Source organism: Staurois parvus, unplaced genomic scaffold (genome assembly GCF_062004578.1).
Source record: "Staurois parvus isolate SC_StPar_1 unplaced genomic scaffold, SC_StPar_1.0 ptg000011l, whole genome shotgun sequence".
NCBI lineage: Eukaryota > Metazoa > Chordata > Amphibia > Anura > Ranidae > Staurois > Staurois parvus.
The window spans coordinates 9,400,151-9,421,775 of NW_028317807.1; the positions used below are offsets into that span (position 1 = coordinate 9,400,151).

The 21,625-nt window shown below is 41.8% G+C and overlaps 1 protein-coding gene across 2 annotated transcripts in view; it reads left to right on the forward strand.

Annotated features, from left to right (window-relative positions):
- NBEAL1 (neurobeachin like 1) overlaps nucleotides 1-21,625 on the forward strand; it is a 241,734-nt gene that overhangs the window by 91,003 nt on the left and 129,106 nt on the right. For both annotated transcript variants that reach the window (XM_089670591.1, XM_089670583.1), the window contains exons 4-10: nucleotides 985-1,146; nucleotides 7,831-7,912; nucleotides 9,809-9,936; nucleotides 12,541-12,620; nucleotides 12,736-12,821; nucleotides 15,502-15,808; nucleotides 16,869-16,975. In XM_089670591.1, the coding sequence (XP_089526717.1) occupies nucleotides 985-1,146; nucleotides 7,831-7,912; nucleotides 9,809-9,936; nucleotides 12,541-12,620; nucleotides 12,736-12,821; nucleotides 15,502-15,808; nucleotides 16,869-16,975 (952 nt within the window). The remainder of the gene's footprint in view (nucleotides 1-984; nucleotides 1,147-7,830; nucleotides 7,913-9,808; nucleotides 9,937-12,540; nucleotides 12,621-12,735; nucleotides 12,822-15,501; nucleotides 15,809-16,868; nucleotides 16,976-21,625) is intronic.

Below are 21,625 nucleotides of genomic sequence, written 5' to 3' on the forward strand. Positions count from 1 at the left end.
AAAATGTGTCAACTTCTGGAGATAATTTAAGAAAAGGGTGATAGACATAGCAGCGCCTGCTGGTAAGTGGCCAAGTGGAGTGTCCCTAAACCTCCACTGACATCTTGTGAAGTGCAAAAAGATCTTCTAGCTGTATCCCCAGCATTGTCCAGTTTTCACCTCTCCATTGTTATTCAAAGGAGTTTTAGCTAATTTTCACTTTCTTTGTTGCTTTTTCTTTGCCTTTGGTTGAGAAAAGACTTCTGGGTATGATCACAACAGTGCATACTTACCACTAGTGTTTAAAAAAGCGTAACTGTTGTGACCTTCATCACTTGCTTCAGAGTCCTGAAGTAATCGCCACAGAAACAAGAGGAAAGTACTCACTAGAGCTGTTCTCATTCACATTTCCTGAACTACAGGTTTAGTCATGGTTAGGAAGGTGTACAGTGGTTTATAAATTATATGGAATAGTGGCATTGTTATATAGTGGCTATGTTGTGGCTTTTTTTTATGTGGCTTTATAACTTGACCCACTAGTGTACTTGGTTACATTTTGCTTTATGATTTTAATGTTGTCTCACTCAAAGTATCATATATGAAAAAGGAAACAAAGTTAAAATGAAAGAAATAATTTTGTATTGATGATGTTATTTCTACATAGCAGGTCTAGGTGAGCCCAAGAAAGATGGCACTGAGCATTGTTTAAACAGTGTTTTTATAGCTTGAAAGTCTCCACCAAAGTGTGTATTATCTGGATGTAAATAAAAACTTGCACATAACTGACTGCAAAAAGCTGGTCAGTTTATAAAAGAGAATGTTTCTGCACTCCGCAGGACATCCATGGACTTACCCCACATTGCCAGCAGTACTTTATAAATGTACTGGATGAAGATTTATTTGAAAAGCAATAGTATGGCTGCAATTATAAATGGGTCCCTGGTTGACCCACCTGGCCATGAGATCATCTCTGACTAACTTTTCCTATTTTCTATTGTTTTGTAGGATTGATGATGAACCGCCAGTTTTATCACTGCTTCCAGATCATATACTGCAAGTGCTCAGGCTCCAGCTGCTGTATTGTGTGCAGAAGACCGCTGACGGGCTGGAAGAGGAACAGCAGGCACTGTCACTTTTGCTCGTCAAATTCTTCATAATCATTTGCAGGTAGATATGTTTATAATCTTTTTGAATTTATGTTGTTGCAGACTTTTGATTCAGTAACATATGTTTCCTGTTGACTACTAGGAATACAATAGGGTCATTTTGGGTCATATGCATTGTGATCTTGTTCATCCCATAATGAATTTGCCATAATAATATATTAGGAATGCAGTCCAGACAGGGTACCCAGAAAGATCAGCCCATGGAAGAGTTCTGGCTATCAGTGTAGGACCAGTAAGTTTGGTGTAATGTTTCCTGCTAGTCACAGTAATGACTTAGGAAAGGATCAAATTATACTTATGCCACCCAAGAAAAAAAGAAAAAAATGTGTAGTATTCCAATTGCAGTATCTGTTCAATGACCTTTTATTGTTCTGAGACAGGGATACAACACATTTGCTGTAAAAGAATACTATCTAGGTAAGTTATTACTTTGTAAGCCAGCCATACATGGATCAAAATTTGTCCGGTTCAGCAGAGACCAGCTGAATTTCAATTCATGTATGGGCAGGCTGGTTATACACAACTTGATCTATTGATCGGCTTGCGTACAACTGGCCTGTTGGAAATTTTTTTCTCGACCAGCACTGCTGGCTGTAGCCAGCGGTGCTGATCAGCGTATTTTGACAGTGAAGTCGTCTCCCCACCGTCAAAATACAGTAGCTCAGCGGGAGAGATTTCCCCCCCATCCGCATTGTGTGTTTGGTTGGGGAAATAGAGTAATTTACTTTCGTTCAACTCACGGCTTGAAGGAAGAAAAGTGACTTGTGTATGGCCAGCCTAAGGCTCTAGTTTATACTCTGATGGGATACCAGTCATAATATATATAAAAGTATGTTTTCTTTCTCACTCTGAATGTTGAAAATTAGAAATTTTATGAAGCATTAAAGCAGAACTCCGGGCAAAACCTTTCTACATGTGCTTGTTGCTGATTTCCTACCTTCACTGAATATGTCATCCATCTTCTGGTTCACTCAGAAGTTGCTCTGAAATAGACGGTTCATTTTAAAATCAAACCCTTAATTCTCTTTGGTTTCCTGTTTGTAAGACCAATGGCTGCTGTGTCTCCTATTCCCCCAGCCATTGGTCTTGGCACATCCCTTCTGTAGTTCTTTCCGGAAGCAGTGATGTAATTCAGCCCCACTTGCAGTGGCAGGCAGACCGAGACTCTCAGACACAGTCAACATGTAGTACTCGTGTACTCGCCCACATTCACTTCAATTCTCTGTGGTTGGGAACTATACTTTCCTTTTACTGCAGAGAGAGAGGAGAGGATATGATGTAATCCCTGCTCTTACACCTCCTTGGCAGAGCAGATTTTATCTTTTGAATTAAAAAGATGAGGTCATAAAAATTCAATTAGACCGTTTATAGACGGCCACCCGACCCTGCAGTGCCACCGTTCGGCCGTTTATATACAACGGCCGGACGGGAGGTGGTTAAATGCAGGTTAACTCAATTGGATGTTTGAAATTAAAAATTTTACGAAGCCTAAAATACAGGTTAATTTAAAGTCCAATCAGTAAACCATATAACAGACAATAAAAACCCCCAAACCTTTTTTTACATTTTGGATGGAAATTAGACTTAGGGAGAGATCTGTTCTTCCCAAGGCAACCTAAAGCTGGCTCTTCACTAGTAGAATTTAGTTCACATATTTTTGTTTTAGAAACATTTGATTGATTTTCTCATCGTTGGTGGTAGGGATGCACCGAAATTTCAGACACTGGAACATATCGGCCGAAAATAGCCCTGTTGACATTTTGCCGATACAGGAGACTTTGTGTACTGCAGATGTGAGGGGGGGCGGCTGAGAAAGGCAGGAGAGGAGCAGTGTATACAGTGACTGGCTGTCACTAGATATCATTGCCAGTTTTTAAATGTAATTACCAGCTTTTTTTTTTCTTCACTATAGCTCACAGAATTAGCTGTCACTTCCCCCCAGCTAAAAGAAACAAAGATTCCTTTTAGTTTATTTCCCCGAGTTAAAAGAAAAAAAGTTTCCTTTAGCTCCAGGGAAAGTAACAGCTAATTCTGTGAGCTATAGTGGAAAAAAAAAGCCAGCAATTGCATTTAAAAATCGGCACCGACATATAGTGACAGCCAGTGAGGGAGCCTCTCTGTATACACTGCTCCCTCACTGTATACACTGCTCCCCTCCTGCCCCCTCCTTGCACACACTGCCCCCCTCCCCCCTACAAAGAGGACCTGTCACTCATATGCTAACACATAAGGGACTATTGTTCCCCTATGTGATAGCAATAAAATCATAAGTTTAAAAAAAAAAAAATATACATGAAAGTAGAAAAAAAATAGAAAACAAAATTGGAGCCCCCCCACCCCCACGCAGAGATTTCGGTTACGGTTCAGTGTTTGGTTTTCGGCCACATGCATTCTGAATTTTCGGTATCGGTTTCGGTGCAGCACTAGTGAGTGGGGTCAAATGGACATGGACTTTGACCAAAGTGACAAAAAAATTCAAAAGAGGAGAATGGAAAATTATTCTCTAAGAAACAAGTTTCTAACAGTGTATGTGGTTTTTGTTCAAGAAACTACATTTATTCTAAAATTTAAATATAAGAAATTTTAGGTTGGTATGTGTGGACAAAGCATGGCTCAGTCCCAAACTCCAATGCAAATATAAAAAGAGAAAAGAAATGCCCAAGGGACATTACTGAGTCATGGTTAAAGAGTTAAAAATATTACTTTTTATTTCAATAGAAACATATAAAATAATTGAAAGCAGACATACCGTATATACTCGAGTATAAGCTGACCCGAATATAAGCCGAGGTACCTAATTTTACCACAAAAAACTGGAAAAAACTATTGACTCGAGTATAAGCCGATGGTGGGAACACCAGTGGGAAGAATCGTGCCTTATCATTGGTGTCAGTGGGAGGAATAGTGCCCCATCATTGGTGTCAGTGGGAGGAATAGTGCCCCATCATTGGTGTCAGTGGGAGGAATAGTGCCCCATCATTGGTATCAGTGGGAGGAATAGTGCCCTATCATTGGTATCAGTGGGAGGAATAGTGCCCCATCATTGGTGTCAGTGGGAGGAATAGTGCCCCATCATTGGTGTCAGTGGGAGGAATAGTGCCCCATCATTGGTGTCAGTGGGAGGAATAGTGCCCCATCATTGGTATCAGTGGGAGGAATCGTGCCCCATCATTGGTGTCAGTGGGAGGAATAGCGCCCCATCATTGGTGTCAGTGGGAGGAATAGCGCCCCATCATTGGTGTCAGTGGGAGGAATAGTGCCCCATCATTGGTATCAGTGGCAGGAATAGTGCCCCATCATTAGTATCAGTGGGGGGAATAGCACCCCATTATTGGTGTCAGTGGAATAGTGCCCCATCTTTGGTGTCAGTGGGAGGAATAGTGTCCCATCATTGGTGTCAGTGGGAGGAATAGTGTCCCAACATTGGTGTCAGTGGGAGGAATAGTATCCCATCATTGGTGTCAGTGGGGGGGTGGAGGAATAGTGCCGCATCGTTGGTGTCAGTGGGGGGGAGGAAAAGTGCCCCATCGTTGGTGTCAGTGGGGGGGAGGAATAGTATCCCATGATTGGTGTCAGTGGGGGGTGGAATAGTGCTCCATGATTGGTGTCAGTGGGGGGTGGAATAGTGCCCCATCATTGGTGTCAGTGGGGGGGGGGAATAGTGCCCAATCGTTGGTGTCAGTGGGGGGGAGGAAAAGTGCCCCATCGTTTGTGTCAGTGGGAGGAATAATGCCCCATCGTTGGTATCAGTGACACCAATGATGGGGCACTATTCCTCCCACTGACACTTGCTGACCCCTGTTCCAGTATGGTGCTGCTGCAGCCAGCATAGGTGGTTGCAGCAGCACCTAAGCACGGCACACTTACCTGCATCTCCTTCACTCGATGTTCGCGGGGCCGCTCAGCTCTGCCTCCTCGCCGGTGATTGGCCGCCTGTGTGCCTTTTCTGAGCTACAGTTCTGGCGGCCAATCACCGGTGAGAAGGCGGAGCCGAGCAGCCGCGCGAACATCCAGTGGACGAACCGAATGAAGGAGCAGCCGCGCTTCCTGGATCGGATCGTCGTGGGACCGGAGCCAGGTAAGAGACAGCAGCCCCCTGCAGACGTTGACTCGAGTATAAGCCGAGGGGGCCGTTTTTCAGCACAAAAAATGTGCTGAAAAACTCGGCTTATACTCGAGTATATACGGTATATCTCACGATCAACAAACACTACATTAAATCTAAAAAACAAGTTCAGATTAAAGAACATTCAACATGATCACCACATTGGCATTTAGTGAAATCTTGTACCAAATCCGACGCATTTCGGGAAACAACGTTTACTTCTTCAGACAAAAACAGTCATGGGTTCGGTGTATATCATCAATGCTAATGGTGAAACAAAAAATGGGAAAAAACAGTGCTGACCCAGAGCATGTAGTGTAACATGTAAGCACCACCCTGCAGTCCTGCACCCTGAAAGCTGTCCACCAGTGAAAAGAAAAGCAGCTTTCAGGCTGCTCACTGTAGATGTATGGTTACATGATTATGTACATGTATGTGGTCCAGCACTTTGAGTAGGGGGCGCATGCACATGCTTGCCTTCCTGTCTGTACTGTCATTCACTGCATATGATTTATGTCCGGGACTTGCTGATCGGCTAGCGAATGACAGAAGAAAGCTCTGTGTTGATAAACAACACAGGGCTCTCTGCAAGTGCAGCAATGTGGCTGTTTTTTTTTTCCCCTGTAAAGCATGGAGTAAAAACAGTCACAGTCATAAAAACAGTACACACTTTACATTTGTTAGGCACAGAGTTAACCCTTTGATATTCCCTGCATGTTAACCCCTTCCCAGCCAGTGTCATTAGTGGAGTGACCATGTATTATTAGCACTGATTACAGTATTACTTAGATAGTGTCAGATTGCCCATCACACTATCACAGTCCCAATATAAGTTGCTGATCATCGCCATTACTAGTATAAATAAATAAAAATGCTAGTATATATCCCATCGTTTGTAGAGCAGGGGTGCCCAACCGCTGGCCTATGGGCCACATATGGCTGGTGGAGCCCTCTGATGTAGCCCATGACCTCCTGCTCTTGGATAGCGAGTCGGCAAGCTCAGATCGCAGGTTCCTGACCCGCCATATCAGAGCTGTTGAGAATGGAGCCAGCAGTAGAGGAAGCATGCAGCTGCAGTAGAGAGCAGAGTGGATGCTTCCTGTATAGTGCTGACTACTGGTTACCAAATTGCTTACGTGGCCCTCGCTCTTCAAAAGGTTGGGCACCTCTGTTGTAGAAGCTATAACTTTCATGCAAACCAATTAATATACCCTTATTGGGACTTTTGTTTTTACCAAAGACATGTAGCACAGGGCTTAATATTTCAAGTCCTGAGCTACTAGCCAGGCCTTAAGAGTTACTCGCCACCAACAAACACACACAAACAGAGACAGCTGTACACACACACAGACATGTACATACACACACACACGCACGCACACGCACAGAGGCACATGTACACACACACACATACAGACACATGTATACACACACAGGCACGTACAGACACGCATACACAGATACATGTACATACACAGAAATACACACACACAGACATATGTACATACAGACACATGTACATGCACACAGACACATGAACATGCATACACAGACACAAACACCCCCCCCCCATGAAAAGTTGCAGTACTTCGTTGTTCACTCACAGAGCCGGGTACTGCCCTCTAGGGGTATAGGGGGAGCTCCTTGCTTTGCTTTCACTGCTCTCAGCTATTGAACAGTCTGACGGCTCCCAGTGCCAATGACAGATTCGGCCTGAGCTCCGAACCTGCTCAGCAAGATGGCCCCGGGGGACACACTCCCCCCCCCCCCCCCCGCCCACCATAATTTCCACTCGCCGTTGGCGAGCAGGCCAGTGGAAATTTCAAGCCCTGATGTAGCAGATTACATTTTCGCCTACATTTTTTAAGAAATTTAAAATAGCAAACAATTCCCTGGTCATGAAGAAGGTAAAATCTTCTGGAGCGGAAATGGTTAAAAACTAATTTTGAAGTACTTTCAAACAAGTTTCATCCAGTCATCGAATGTACAAAAAATTTTCAAAGAAATATTTATTCGAAAATCTATTTGTGTATAGCCAACTTAAAGTAAAATTCCAGCCTCAACCTAACTAGTCTTATAGTCCCCACCCCCTCCTAACACCTACCCTGTGTAAAAAATGTATATACTGTACTTGCCTACTTTCAGTCCGCTCTGGTCTAGTCATGTGATCCTCTGTGTCACTGTGTCAGCCAGCGGCAGCTGCAGGGGAGGGGAGAGAGTGCTCAACAATGGCTGGGAATGCTTGGGAACGCTGATGTCACCCATATTCTACCATGTCCCAGCCACCGTTAGTGCACCCTCTACTCCCCTGTAGCCACCACTGGGAGACACAGGGGAGCCGGATCACATGACCGGATTGGAGTGGGCTGAAAATAGGTCAATATATTTGTGTTTTTTATATACATGTTAGTCAGCATGGGTGTTAGGAGGGCGGAGGGGACATTTTTTAAACTAGTTAGGTTTAGGCTGGAATTCTACTTTAAGCAAGCTTCAGAAACTAGATCCTTAAGTGCTGTCAGTATTGGTCTTTCTCTTTGTGAACATGGATGGTAAATAACCAGAAATCTTTTCTTTTGTCAGAAATCTTTCCAATGTAGAGGAAATTGGATGCTGCTCATACATTAATCATGTCATCACAATGACAACACTTTACGTCCAACAGGTAATGCCTACTTTCCCTTTAACCAATATTAATATTTTCCTTTCCTTAGGCAATGGCGATTATTACAAATATAATGTGCATGCTATGAAGATTGTTTAGTAAAAGGGGAGCAGGGAAAAGTTAATCCAAATTGGTTTTAAAGTTGAAGTTTAACTTTAACCTTTAAAATTTAAAGAGTTTAAAAACTCCATTATAAAGAATGAAAATGTTCACAAAACTACTATCCATTCGGTTTAAAGGTACTCCTAGACATTAAAGTGGTTGTGAAGGCTCAAGGTTTTTTATCTTCATGCATTCCATGCATGAAGGTGAAAAACCACCTCTGTGCAGCATCCCCCCCAGCCCCCCCCTAATGCTTACCTAAGCCCCTTCTCGATCCAGCGATGTGCACTGGAGTCTCGGCTATCCCAGGACTCCCTCTCCTCATTGGTTAAGACCGCAGCAGGAGCCATTGTCTCCCACTGCTGTCAATCACAGCCAGTGAGCCAATGAGAAGAGAAAGGGGGCAGGCCAAGCTGCAGCTCCGTGTGTGAATGGATATAGAGCAGCACATGCTTGGAGTGCACATGCTTGGGTGCCCCCATAGCAAGCTGCTTGCTGTGGGGGAACCAGACAGGAGGGAGGGGCCAGGAGCACCAGCGGGGGACCCGAGAAGAGGAGGATCTAGGCCGCTCTGTGTAAAACCACAGAGCAGGTAAGTATAGACATGTTTATTGTTAAAAAAAATAAGCCTTTAGAATCACTGACAGTCTCCCAATCCAGCTTTACTTTCCTTTTATTGTCTTGTAATATAAAAAAGCATGATTGCTTTAGGCAATACCTGTGTTTAGGCGAATGACTGTCCCAAATAATACAGTACATTAATCTAAATTGGCTAGATGTGTACATTGACGGAATAATTGTCACTTGTACAAAGGGTAACATCTGAAAGTGTTGCTTATAGCAGTCGGTTTGCTTTCTTCTAGTATAGTTAAACAGTGAAAAATAACTTAAATCTCAACTCAACTTCGGGAAACATGAGAATTCTTAACTACTAATTTAGGTTTAGGGGGCATAGAAAAGAAGATTTACCAGCTCGATTCTCTGCTTATCTGCACTGCTAGATTGGTCCCCATAGCGTCTTCTCCCCCATACACCAGCATTCCAAGGCCATGACTTACTGATGCATTGACCATGATAGTGTCAAGGCACAGTCCATTTCCAGAGTTTTTCTTCTCCCCTTGAATCAACGAGCAGTTAAAGTGATATTAAAGGCAATTAAAAAAAAAATTAATACTTACCTGCTCTGTGCAATGGTTCTGCATAGAGCAGCCCTGATCCTCCTATTCTTGGATCTCCCGCCAGCGCTCCTGGCCCCTCCCTCCTGCTTAGTGCCCCCCAGAGCAAGCAGTATGAAAAGCGGGGCACCTAAGCAGGCTTGCTCCTAAGCTCCTGCTCCGTGTGTCCATTCACACACAGAACACGGCTCGGTCCTGTCCCTCGCTCTCGCCTCGTCCCACTGGCTATGATTGGCAGTAGCGGGGACCAATGGCTCCCCTCTGTCTCCTCCAACAAGGAGGGAGAGTCCCCGGAGAGCAGAGACTCTCATGCACATCACTGTATCATCATGGGGCTCAGGTAAGTATAAGGGTGGGGGACTGGGGGGGCTGCTGCACAAAGTAAGTTTTTTCCATCTTCATGCATAGAATGCATTAAGGTAAAAAACCTTAAGCCTTTACAACCACTTTAACCCTTGCAGTGTGGGCGCACCCCACTGCAAGTGAGAATTTGGCCAGGTTTCCCAAAGCTGGGTTTTAAGAGATAAAATTTGCAATACTTTGGTATGCAGGAAATCGTTGTCTGAGATTGTAATTCTGCTTACAGTTTACTAACCATTTTGAATTACTATGTTTGCAGTTGAAGAGTAAAACTAAAGAAAAAGAAGTCACAGACCAAGCCCCTATTGAAGAATTTGTAAGACATGCTTTGGTGTTTTGCGAAAGCCTCTATGACCCATATCGGAACTGGCGGCATGTTGTGTCCGGGTATGTTACCTAAAGAATGTACAAAGCATTCCAGGCTTACTGATCTGCTTAATTAGACACCTGAAATATGCCATTTAGAGATGTCATTTTTCAGTTCATTAAATAATGTGACTACCTGGGTAAACGTTTATGGTTTACATGATTAGTATTTACAGTGCATTCATAAAGTATTTAGACCCCCTTCACATTTTTCAATTTTGTCATGTTGCAGCCTGATACTACAGTTGTTTAAATTCATTTTTTCCAACCTACACTCAGTACCCATAATGAAAATGGGAAAACAGAATTTTAGAAATGTTTGCAAATGTATGAGAAAGGAAAAACTGGAATATTACAAGTATTCTGCCCTTTTGCACAACACTTGAAATTCAGCTCAGGTGTCTCCCATTTCTCTTGATCGTTGCTAAGATTTTTCTACACATTGATTGGAGTCCACCTGTGGTAATCTGAATTGATAGGACAAGATTTGGGAAGGCACACATCTCTCTATAAAAGGCATCACAGCTGACAATGCATACTGTATCAGAGCAAAAACCATGAGGTCAAAGGAACTGCCTGCAGAACTGAGACGGAAATATTGCAAGGCACAGATCTGGGAAGGCTACAAAAAATTTCTGCTGCATCGAAGGTTCCCAGCAGCACAGTAGCCTGCAAAATTCTCAAATGGAAGTAGTTTGGCACAACCAGTACTCTTTCAAGAGCTGGTCATCCGGCCAACTGAGTAATCTGGGAAGAAGGGCCTTTATAAGAGAGGTGACCAAGAACCCGATGGTCACTCCATCACTCCTTAGCTCCATAGATCTTGTGTGGAGATGGGACAAAGTTCCAGAAGGACAACCATCACTGCAGCGCTCCACTGATCTGTGCTTTATGGCAGAGTGGCTAGACAGAAGTCTCTCCTCAGTGCAAAACACTTGAAAGTCCGCTTGGAGTTTGCAAAAAAGCACCTGAAGGACTCTCAGACTGTGAGGAACAAATTGAAACCAAATCTGATAAAACCAAAATTGAACTGTTTGGCCTCAATTCTAAACGTTCTGTCTGGAGGGAACCAATCAACTCTCATCACCTGCCCAATACCATACCGACAGTGAAGCATGATACTGGCAACATCATGTCGTGGGGCTGTTTTTCAACAGCAAGGACTGGGTGCCTGGTTAGGGTTGAAGGAAATCTGAAAGTAGATGTCCTCAATAAAAACCAGTTTCACATCGCTCAGAACCTCAGCCTGGGACAAAGGTTCGCCTTCCACCATGATGACGATCCTAAGCACACATCCAAGGCAACACAAGAGTGGCTTAGGGACAACTCTGTGAATGTCCTAGAGTGGCTCAGCTAGATCCATGACTTGAACCCTAATGAACATCTCTGGAGAGACCTAAAAAATGACTGAGCTTGACAGGATTTGCAAAGAAGACTGGCAGAAAACCTCCCAATCTAGGTGTGCAAAGCTTATCACTTCACACCCAAAAAGACTCGAGGCTGTAATTGATGCCATGGTTGATTCAACAAAGTACTGAGTAAAGGGTCTGAATAGTTAAGTACATTTTTTCTTTTTAATAAATTCACAGCATTTCTAAAATTCTGTTTTTTTTCTTTGTCATTATTGGGTACTGAGTGTAGATTAATGAGAAAAAATTAATTTAAACAACTTTAGTATCAGGTTGCAACATAACAAAATTGAAAAAAGTGAAGGGGGTCTGAATAATTTATGAATGCACTATATGTTATCTGCCTTACAAATAAAAACATTTTCCACTTTGGTGGCCATGTTTTGATACTTCTTTGCTTAAAAGTGACAATAGTAATGTTTCTATACCTTGTCGAAACTCCTTATTTATTAATCTTTTTTTTTTCTTTTTTGCTTGTGTGATAGTTTAGTCAGTCATTTGTGGAATGCCTTATTGCATTTTTACCAGGTTTATTGTAATCCTGTTTTAATTGCTTCCTAAAGTAGATAGTTCATTTTTTACAAGTCTGCGTGAATACGTTCCTGACATGTCGCAATACATATCATTTTAACCACACCTTTTACCATTAAAAGGCAGTCCTTGAGCTCCAGGCAGATGACATTACTGGCTAATATATTCTTATCCATTGGATACAGGCAGGAAGAATCATTTTGTCAGTCTCCTATTCTTCATTGTTCTGATTAGAATATTGTGATTTGGTAGCAAGTGACATGGTGAGAGGTTGAGGCAGGGTCTGCTCTGTGTCAGACATTTGTGAACACAGCCAAGAACTGCACACATAAAAGGATTTACATGACTTTGTCATTTTGGAGCCAGCATCTCAGTCCTGGATATTGATGCTGACCCTAGATAGTGCTTGAATAAACATGACTGTCATTCTGTAGAAACAAATAGAGGTATTGCAAGTGAGAGTACTGTGATCTTTGAGAGAATACCTGTAATTGTACTTACATATTACCTAGAATGCATGCACTAAATATTTTTGTAAAGTATTATGCTAGGTCCACTTTAGGCTTCATTTTTATGTAGTTGTTCCCTAGATGCTTTTCAATGGACACAGTTAAATGTTGTCGCCTCACCTTTTTGGTTGTCTAATTGTGAATAGATCCTCTAAAGATAATCATTTGTTTTGTAGAAGAATCAGCGCAGTAGAGAAGAGCAGACAGAAGTACAAAGCAGCCCCCCTTACAGTGGAATTCATACCTTTCTTTTACCGTGAGTACAACCATTGTATGATTGCTAATAGCGTGGCATCATTGTTTTACACTTATTACTGTATGTAAAAATGTAATTATGTAATAACATAATTATATAACTTTCTCTATTACAGAATGTTTTCAAGAGAGTGAACATCTTAAAGAAAGTTTAAAATGTTGCTTGTTACATCTTTTTGGAGCTGTTTTGTCTGGAGGCCAAGTAAGTACTGTTCATGCTCTTATCTTTGTAATAGGATGTTGGCTAAGCCTACTGCTGTTTTCTTATTCCATGGTTTAAAGGGCTTTTTTTTCTGTTTGTATTTTTGTGGTTGTCGTCTCAGCTATCCTCCTGTCTAGATTGTTGATACATAGGTTGTATACATAGACTGATTATTATTGCAAGTTAGGCCCTTTCATACCTAATCTGCCTGTAAAAGCCTTGAGTGGAGTGTTCAGGTCTATTTGGATGCTTTGTTGCTAGTGTGGCCAAATATATTCACACTTAGGATACCTCGAGCAGTAACCTAACATTCACAAAGCATTTAACGCAGGTGAATCATTCAGGTTCATATATATCAACTGTCAGTGATTTATTCACCAATCGTGAATGTTTGGTGGAGGTCACATTCACTGCTTTATAAATATGCCCCTGGGTGTTCACTGATTTTTTTTGCTTCAGAAAAGTGTAAAATTGAAATAATCTTTATATGAATCATGCGTGTACTAATGACCAATCATTATGTATTATGTGACACTGCTAGAAATTAGGGTTAACATCCAACTATTACAGTTCCATGAAAAAGTATTTATACTCCTTGAAATTTTCCACATTTTGTCATGTTACAACCAAAAATTAAATGTATTTGATTGGGGTTTTAGGTGATAGACCAACACAAAGTGGCACATAATTGTGAAGTGGAAGGAAAATGATAAATGGTTTTCAAAATTTTTTACAATCATTGGTATCAGTGACACCAATGATGGGGCACTATTCCTCCCACTGACACCAATTACACTTGCTGACCCTGTTCTAGTATGGTGCTGCTGCAGCCAGCATATGTGGTTGCAGCAGCACCTCTACACTGAACACTTACCTGCTGCTCCTGCACTCGATTTTTGTGGGCCGCTCGGCTCCGCCCCCTCGCCGGTGATTGGCCGCCTGTGTGCCTTTCCTGAGCTACAGTTCTGGCGGCCAATCACCGGTGAGGAGGCGGAGCCGCGCGAACATCCAGTGGCCGAACTGAAGGAGCAGCCGCGCTACCTGGACCGGATCGTCGTGGGACCGGAGCCAGGTAAGAAACAGCCCCTTCCCACCCCTGTGCTTTAGTGTCCGCCCCCCTAAAAAGTGTCAGTATGCCGTATACCGGCGTATAAGACGACCCATGACTTTTGAGAAGATTTTCAAGGGGTAAAAAGTCGTCTTATACGCCGGCAAATACGGTATTTAGTAAATCGAGTCCACCTGTGTGTAATTTAATCTCAGTATAAATAAGGCTATTCTGTGAAGCCCTCAGAGGTTTGTTAGAGAACATTAGTGAACAAACAACATCATGAAGGCCAAGGAACACACCAGACAGGTCAGGGATAAAGTTGAGGATAAGTTTAAAGCAGTGTTAGGTTATTAAAAAATATCCCAAGCTTTGAACATCTCACAGAGCACTGTTCAATCCATCATCTAAAAATGGAAAGAGTATGGCACAACTGCAAATCTACCAAGAAATGGCCGTCCACCTAAACTGACAGGCCGGGCAAGGAGAGCAATAATTAGAGAAGGAGCTAAGAGGCCCATGGTAACTGTGGTGGAGCTGCAGAGATTCACAGCTCAGGTGGGAGAATCTGTTCACAGGACAACTATTAATCATGCACTGGCATTTATGGAAGAGTGGTAAGAAGAGAGCCATTGATGAAAGAAAGCCATAAGAAGTCCTGTCAGCAGTTTGCGAGAAGCCATGTGGGGGACACTGTAAATATGTGGAAGTAGGTGCTCTGGTCAGATGAGACCAAAACTGAACTTTTTGGCCTAAAAGCAAAATGCTATATGTGGCGGAAAACTAACACTGCACATCACCCTGAACTCATCATCCCCACTGTGAAACATGGTGGTGGCAGCTTGTTTGTAAATGTTTAAAAAGTAGGGAAATGTTTCTCTTGTGGGTCACAGAAGTTCACTTAAGTTCCCCTGTGTCCCAGAATCAGCTGACATCAGACTAAAGCCTGCTTTCAGCAGACGTCACAGAGCCGCTCCAGGCTCTAGAAGGATCCCGACCATATTGTGGGGTTCCACCCAACTGCCTAATTGGCTGCTGACCCTGGCTCTCCACACACAGACAGCTAGAGCATCACACCAATGTTATAGCATAGTGATGAGTATGTGTGTGTTTTTTTTATTAACCCCTATACATCTCCCTTAAAGTTTAAAAAACAAAACTCACATAATGTACTTTTTTTTTTTTGCACCAAATTTTAATAAATTCATTACATATACATATTTAAAGGTTCTCTGTTTAGTGAAGTATTTAACAAACAATGCAGTCTGCGTTCTTGATAGCTGCTGAGAAAAAGCTATTACAGGATAAGCTTCTTTAGAATAAAGTATGGTCCGTTAATCATTAGGAGTGTAAGAAGACATAGACATGCTAAGTGAAGTAAAGTGGAAAAAGTAAAAAAGTACCATCATTATATTGTACTGCTAAATAGGCAGCACAGACTAGCTATTGAACACAGGAAATTTGAATTGTCTTCTGGATACAATTATTGTCAGGAGAACACAATGATTACTGCTAGTGGCTATAGCCCCATGCAGTAATCGCATGCTAAAAATCAGGCTAGTTGTACCCAAGTCAAGTCCTTCGATAAATTATAATTAATCAGAATATCTTTAATCTATTTTCTTCCTCCAGAGAAACGCTCTTCAAGTCATCTCACCTGCTACAATGGAAGTTCTGATGCGTGTATTAGCAGATTGTGACACATGGGATGAGCGGGACCCAGATGAAGTGAGTCGGAAAGCAGAGCTAACCCTTAAGTGCCTGACAGAGGTTGTACACATCCTACTGGTGAGCAGCTCTGACCAGAGACAAGTGGAAATCAGCACCATTTTAGAGAACTACTTCAAGCTGCTTAATTCTGATCATTCAGCCTTACCAGGACTCAGAAGATCCAGACAATGGGAGAGCAGGTTCATCACACTACAGATAAAAATGCTAAGTACGTTTACTTCCTCAACTGGTTTGCAGAAATTTTTGTTTTCTCAAGGCAATGGTTTGCTATAGGTTTTATGAATTTACCAATTATAAGTGATGCCTAAGCTGTACATTCGTGTTAAGACAAATGTGGGTTCCAAATAGATTACATGTATATAACCAGACTGCACATACCGGTATATTGTGATGCAGCATATGCTACATAATAGGTGTGGGCAAAGATTTTCTCCACCTTCTGCAGTATACCTCATTTAGGATCTAAGTTTGGTTCATAGGAATCTGGCACTTGTTAATTGTTGGTCATTACTAATCTAACAAAACTAGCATGAATTGTCCAGCCAGGATGAATGTTACATTAATAATAAAACTGACTTTTACAATTATTATTTCACACAGAAAATACTTTTTTTTTAATTGATGTTGGAAAAAGCTCTCCTTGTATACTTGGCTGGAGATCAGGAACCTGGCCAGAATTTATGCTCATTTAAAAAAAATAGTAACAGAATAACTGTACAGGTACAACTTTTCCCTGTGCCCATCCTACCTAGCAGTGGACTAGTACTCCTACAATAGAGATGCTGGGAGTATGACCACTTTCAAGTCTATGAAGGTTTGCCATGTAAGCAGTGCCAAAGAAGACTTTGGCACCAAGACTGTAAACATTGGAGGATGCTGCCTCTATCAGGAACAGTTATCCTGTAAAAGTGATTGGGGTGGCTGTAGAGCTGCTTGGATCACTTTTACATGAAAGCTGATAACCGGCTCTAAAAACCTATGCCAGGATCATGGCTGCAGGTGCAGCTATGGTCCTAGTACAACCGCTTGCTTTTGTGGCTGTATATGTGCAGCCTAAGGACAGGAAGTGGTTAAAGTGTATTTTCACTATTTCAACCAAGTTGGGATAACTCCTATTTTATATTTGTTACATACTACCAGTCATATAGCATAGGTTCAAAAACAAAATTGCTGCCTAACTTTTGTTTTGGGTGGGGGCAGTTGTCCATAATTTCTGCATATTATAATGACTTCTATTTATATTTTGTATTTTTTATTTTTATGTACAGACTGTATGACTGATATGTTAAACTGCACAGACAGGCCGGTACTGCAAACTATTTTCCTAAACAGCAACTGCTTTGAGCACCTCATCAGACTGCTGCAGAATTGTAGGGTAAGTCCCTTTAGACAGCAATCAAATTTTGTATTTTCTACATATAAACAAGTGTGAATTGCCATATGGGAAACCTACATTATTACAGTAAAATTATGTTTTATGCATGTGCAGTTAGCCACTTGAGTTCTGTTAAGATCATAGAAAGATCTTTGGCTGTTCCACATTACCTAACCGTTTTAACCAGTGCCTGGAACTTATAGTGCATGATGCTAAGAAAACTAATCCATCTTTGAAAGCAACAATAAGAGGTTGTGTTTGCTTTGCGTGACTTGCCCATCAGGACTTTTTATTATTTTCTCTAAAATAAGTTTTCATAAAGTATCATTACTTATAGAGGTTCTTCAGCTGGTTAAAAAAAGAAGTCAGCAGCTACAAATACTGTAGCTATTGACTTTTAAGACACCTGTTTGTCAATGGATCCAACACTGTCCTCACCTGAGCTGGATCTTCACTGGTCTTTAGTTCCCCAGTGACACCATCTTCAATATGGGAATCTGCCTGTAACTCCCTGTGGCATCACAGCTGGCCTTCCACTGTGCATGCAGGAGTTGTGCATGGCCTTTTGCCTTCTAGGACCTGTGACATGTCCCTGGAGTTTGTGAGCAGGGAAGTGGGAGCCAAACTTCTGCTCCAGTCGCTTAGGTAGTCAGATTGGGAATGGGTACCTGTCAGAAATAGGTATGCCCCCCCCCTCTAAAAAATGGTAAAAATATTAGAGGGGGAACGTTAAGAAACGTGGATCTTCCCTTTTAGAGTGAACTTCCACTTTAAACAGAGATTCTGACATCTTTCTTATCTATTTTAATAACACATAACTTTATTTGCTTTATGATATTTTGTTCAGAATTAAAGCAAACCTATACTTTGCCCATGCAGGACAAAGCAGCCATTGACTTTTTATTCTGGCTCCTGCAACAATTTTTCACCTTCCTTTTGGCCACTAGAAGGGAAGTAAAATAATGCATAGTTTTAGGTTTGGGGGAGCATGTGTGTGTCTCCCCTTCCTTAAATGTGACAGCCCTGGTGCTTGGCAATTAGTTTAGCAGGCCCCTGAGAGTCTGTAGATCTACAAGTCATGAATTAGAGCTCACATATTGGTTCTCCTTATTCTCTAGAGCAAATATACTGTATCAGCAGGGGAGTGAAGAGAAGGTGAGCACAAGTTACTGCAGGGCTGGCATTAAAGTAAACCAATTGCTTTGAAAAAAAAGGGGTTTAGGATCACTTTAATTTAAGTCTGACCTACTTGGTAAAAATTTTTTTGGGGGGAGGGGGCTTTCCATGTCATATAAGCTTTAATTTGTTAAAGCAGGCTTTCCAATAAAATGCATGGTCTGTTTATTAGATCTGGGCCCCCTCCCTCTGTAAAAATTGCTACATGATAGTATGTAAAAAAGGTACCTGTAAGAAAAAAATCATAAAGATCCTTGTGCAGTCCTGTCCTGCAGTCCTGGATGGCATTGCATTGTCCCTGCCATTCAAATGCCCTTTTGAGTTGTCACCCGGTCACACAGTCTTCTCAGAGGTGTCCACAATAAGCCATGTCAATGTACATTGGACAGGCATAGTCCACTGTCCCCACCAGCGAGCCTGCCCTGTGAATTCATGTGCAGACGTTACTAGAGTGCATGCATGTAGATAGAGGCTGCAAGAGATCAGCAGTTCTCATATGAAACAAGGAAATAAAAAAGTATTTTATTTAGTGCAGTGTTTCTCAACCTTTTTCTGGTCAAAGGCACCCTTTAAAATTATGGACAGTCCCAAGGCACCCTTTAAAATTATGGACAGGCTTGACAAGACTGTCCATAATTTTAAAAGGGCACCCCATTCTAAAATGTGAAAAACTGTTCTAATAGTTTTATATAACGCAGCAACATGTAGGATACCCAATATTAGAGGTGATTTATTCTTCCAAACCAAATACACTTGTGCATGCTGGTACTGATTAGCATTCCAATGTTTCTCTTCTCTCTCAGTTTTTCTCCATCTCTGAGCTAATGTGACCCCAGCACTGATGGAGAGGGGCAGGAGAGGGTCAAACTAGGATGCTGTGCAGGCAGCTGACATCCTCCTTATCAACTGATGATGTCATTGGTTGTCAGGACGCTGGCGGATAGAAGGTCGTGATGGTGCACAATAAAAACCCATGTCTTTGTGTATCTAAAAGGCAGACTTGTTTAACTCGTTGTTTTGTATACGAGTTTTAGGCAGTTTTTAGAAATTTTGCCAGGGCACCCCTGAAGAAACCTCAAGGCACCCTGGTTGAGAAAGGCTGGTTTAGTGAGCTAAATGTCATTAATTTGCAATTAACTTTAAGGGCCGGTTCACACCATAGAAATGTAGTTCAGATGTGTTCCGGATACATTTCTGCATGAGCGTTTTTGATGCATTCTTGTGTATTTTTGATGTGCGTTCCAGTGCATTTTTCCCCTATTTTTTTCATCAACTTAAGTAAGGACATGTGCAATCTGCTGTGTTTTAGGTCTGTTCCAGTGTGTTTTTTATGCATTTTAACCCTTTACAGTACAGTTTAGTGCAGAACAAATGCAGCATGTTCTACTATTTTTTTCTGGAACTGGAACACATTGGAACTGACCACACTGGTATGAACTGGGTCATTGGAAACCATATAACCTACTATCCATGTGTTTTTTGATGCAGAAAAAAAAACGCTGACCTGCATGTGGTGTGAACCGACCCTAACGTATATATGTAAACCCTCAACTTGTAAAACAACACATTCAGTTTAAAATAGAAAGCAAAACATTTATGTATACATAAAAAAGTGAGTAAATACCCTCTGTTCTCGGCTGCATAAGGAGTTTAGAGAGCTGGGGGAGGAGAAACAGCAGCACACTGGTTGTGCAGCAAATGGCTATGCAGAGGGGGTGTGTCAGCAAACGTCTGATCATTGGAGAACAGCACACTGTACAAAATAAGCGGAAACTACCCCAACCTATAACTAGCCTTTGCAGTATGCCGTGCTCTCATGCCTAGTGTGGTCAGTTTTTAATAGGAAAGCAGAAGGATTGGTAGGAACACCAGGGTTTTCATACATAGGAAGCAATACAAAGAGAGCAGGATACTTTTTCATACAAGTACATGATATAGCAGGCACAAATCAGGAATATGTACTGGTGGGTTCACACCTTCTTTACCACTTGTGGACCAACGTTGGACTTCAAGCAGTTATACTCGGGTTATGCCTGGTACCTGGTACTATTTTTTAGAGCCGGCAGTCGTTTCTCTTGTAAACCAATCGGATTAGTTAGCTAGCTCTTTCTGGTTTTCCCGTCCCCCCAGGACAGCTTTGGTCTGCTCTCTGCTATAGTAACCCAGAGGCGATGACCTGACATCACTTTCAGTTTACTCGGCACTAAACAGCAACATTTTTTGAAAACTTAAATCATTAAAAAAAAACACAATCTTGTTGTTTTGAATTCTTTTAAGTGCAGAGGGATTTTGTGCCTTATTGACCCCAGATCCCTCCATAAAAGTACCTGTCATGTACCTATTGCTGTCACAAGGATATTTACATTCCTTGTGACAGCAATAAAAATGATGAAAATAAAAAGAAACCGTGTAACAATAAAATAAATGAACAATTAAAAAAACTAATTAAAGTGCTCTTGTGTTTGTCGTCCTGCACGCACACAAACAGCGATTGTCCCACACATATGAGGTATCATCGCGAATGTCAGATCATGGGCAGTAATTCTAGCACCTCCTGTAAATCTAAAGTAGTAACCTGTAAAGGCTTTTGAAGCTTTGCCTATGGATAATAAAATATACGTTGTTTGTCGCCGATTCACAGGCGCGCACAATTTTAAAGCGTGACATGTTTGGTATCTCTTTACTCTGCGCAACATCATCTTTTATATTTTACAAAAAAAGTGGGTTATGTATTTTGGGTTTTTTTGCATTCAAATTAAAAAAGTGTATTCTTTCAGAAGGAAATTGTTTTTGAAACACTGCTGTGCAAATATCAAGTGACATAAAATAACTACAAAACCCATCATTTTATTCTCTAGTACCTCCGCTTTAAAAAAATATATAATGTTTGGGGGTTAACTAATTTTTAGCAAACAATATTGATTTTTACATGAACATAAGTGTGAGAAAAAGGCCTGGAGGTCAAGTGGTTAAATAGGAACTTCACTCGCACTTCCCCCCAACCCCAATTGTTTCCTCTTAATTGTACAGTACACAGACTTGGTGGTTCATAGACTCTGGGTCATAGACTGCTATCTTTTGATGATTGGACACTGCAAACACTTTCGAGCATGCACCCCTTGGGTATATCCTTATAACCCTTTTATTTCCTCCTCTCCCTTACCTTTTATGCAATTCTGTCCTTGGTTCACATAGTCACCTGTCCGGCAGATCCAGGCTTGTCCCTCTGCCATCCACTGCTCAGGTGTGGTGGCCCAAGTCCTAAGCCGCCATCTTGGTCTTCCTTGGCTGGCTACCTCTTTTTGGACTCAAGCAGTCGACCCATAATAGTACACATCAGTTACGCCCCTGACTGCTCTGTGTCCTCCTGAAGCCTCTTAGGCAAGAATGGAGGCAGGGCCAGTAGAAAAAGTTAAAAATGTAAACTGTGTTTATGGAGGGTGGGAGGAGTGCAGGGAGGACTGGGTAAGTGAA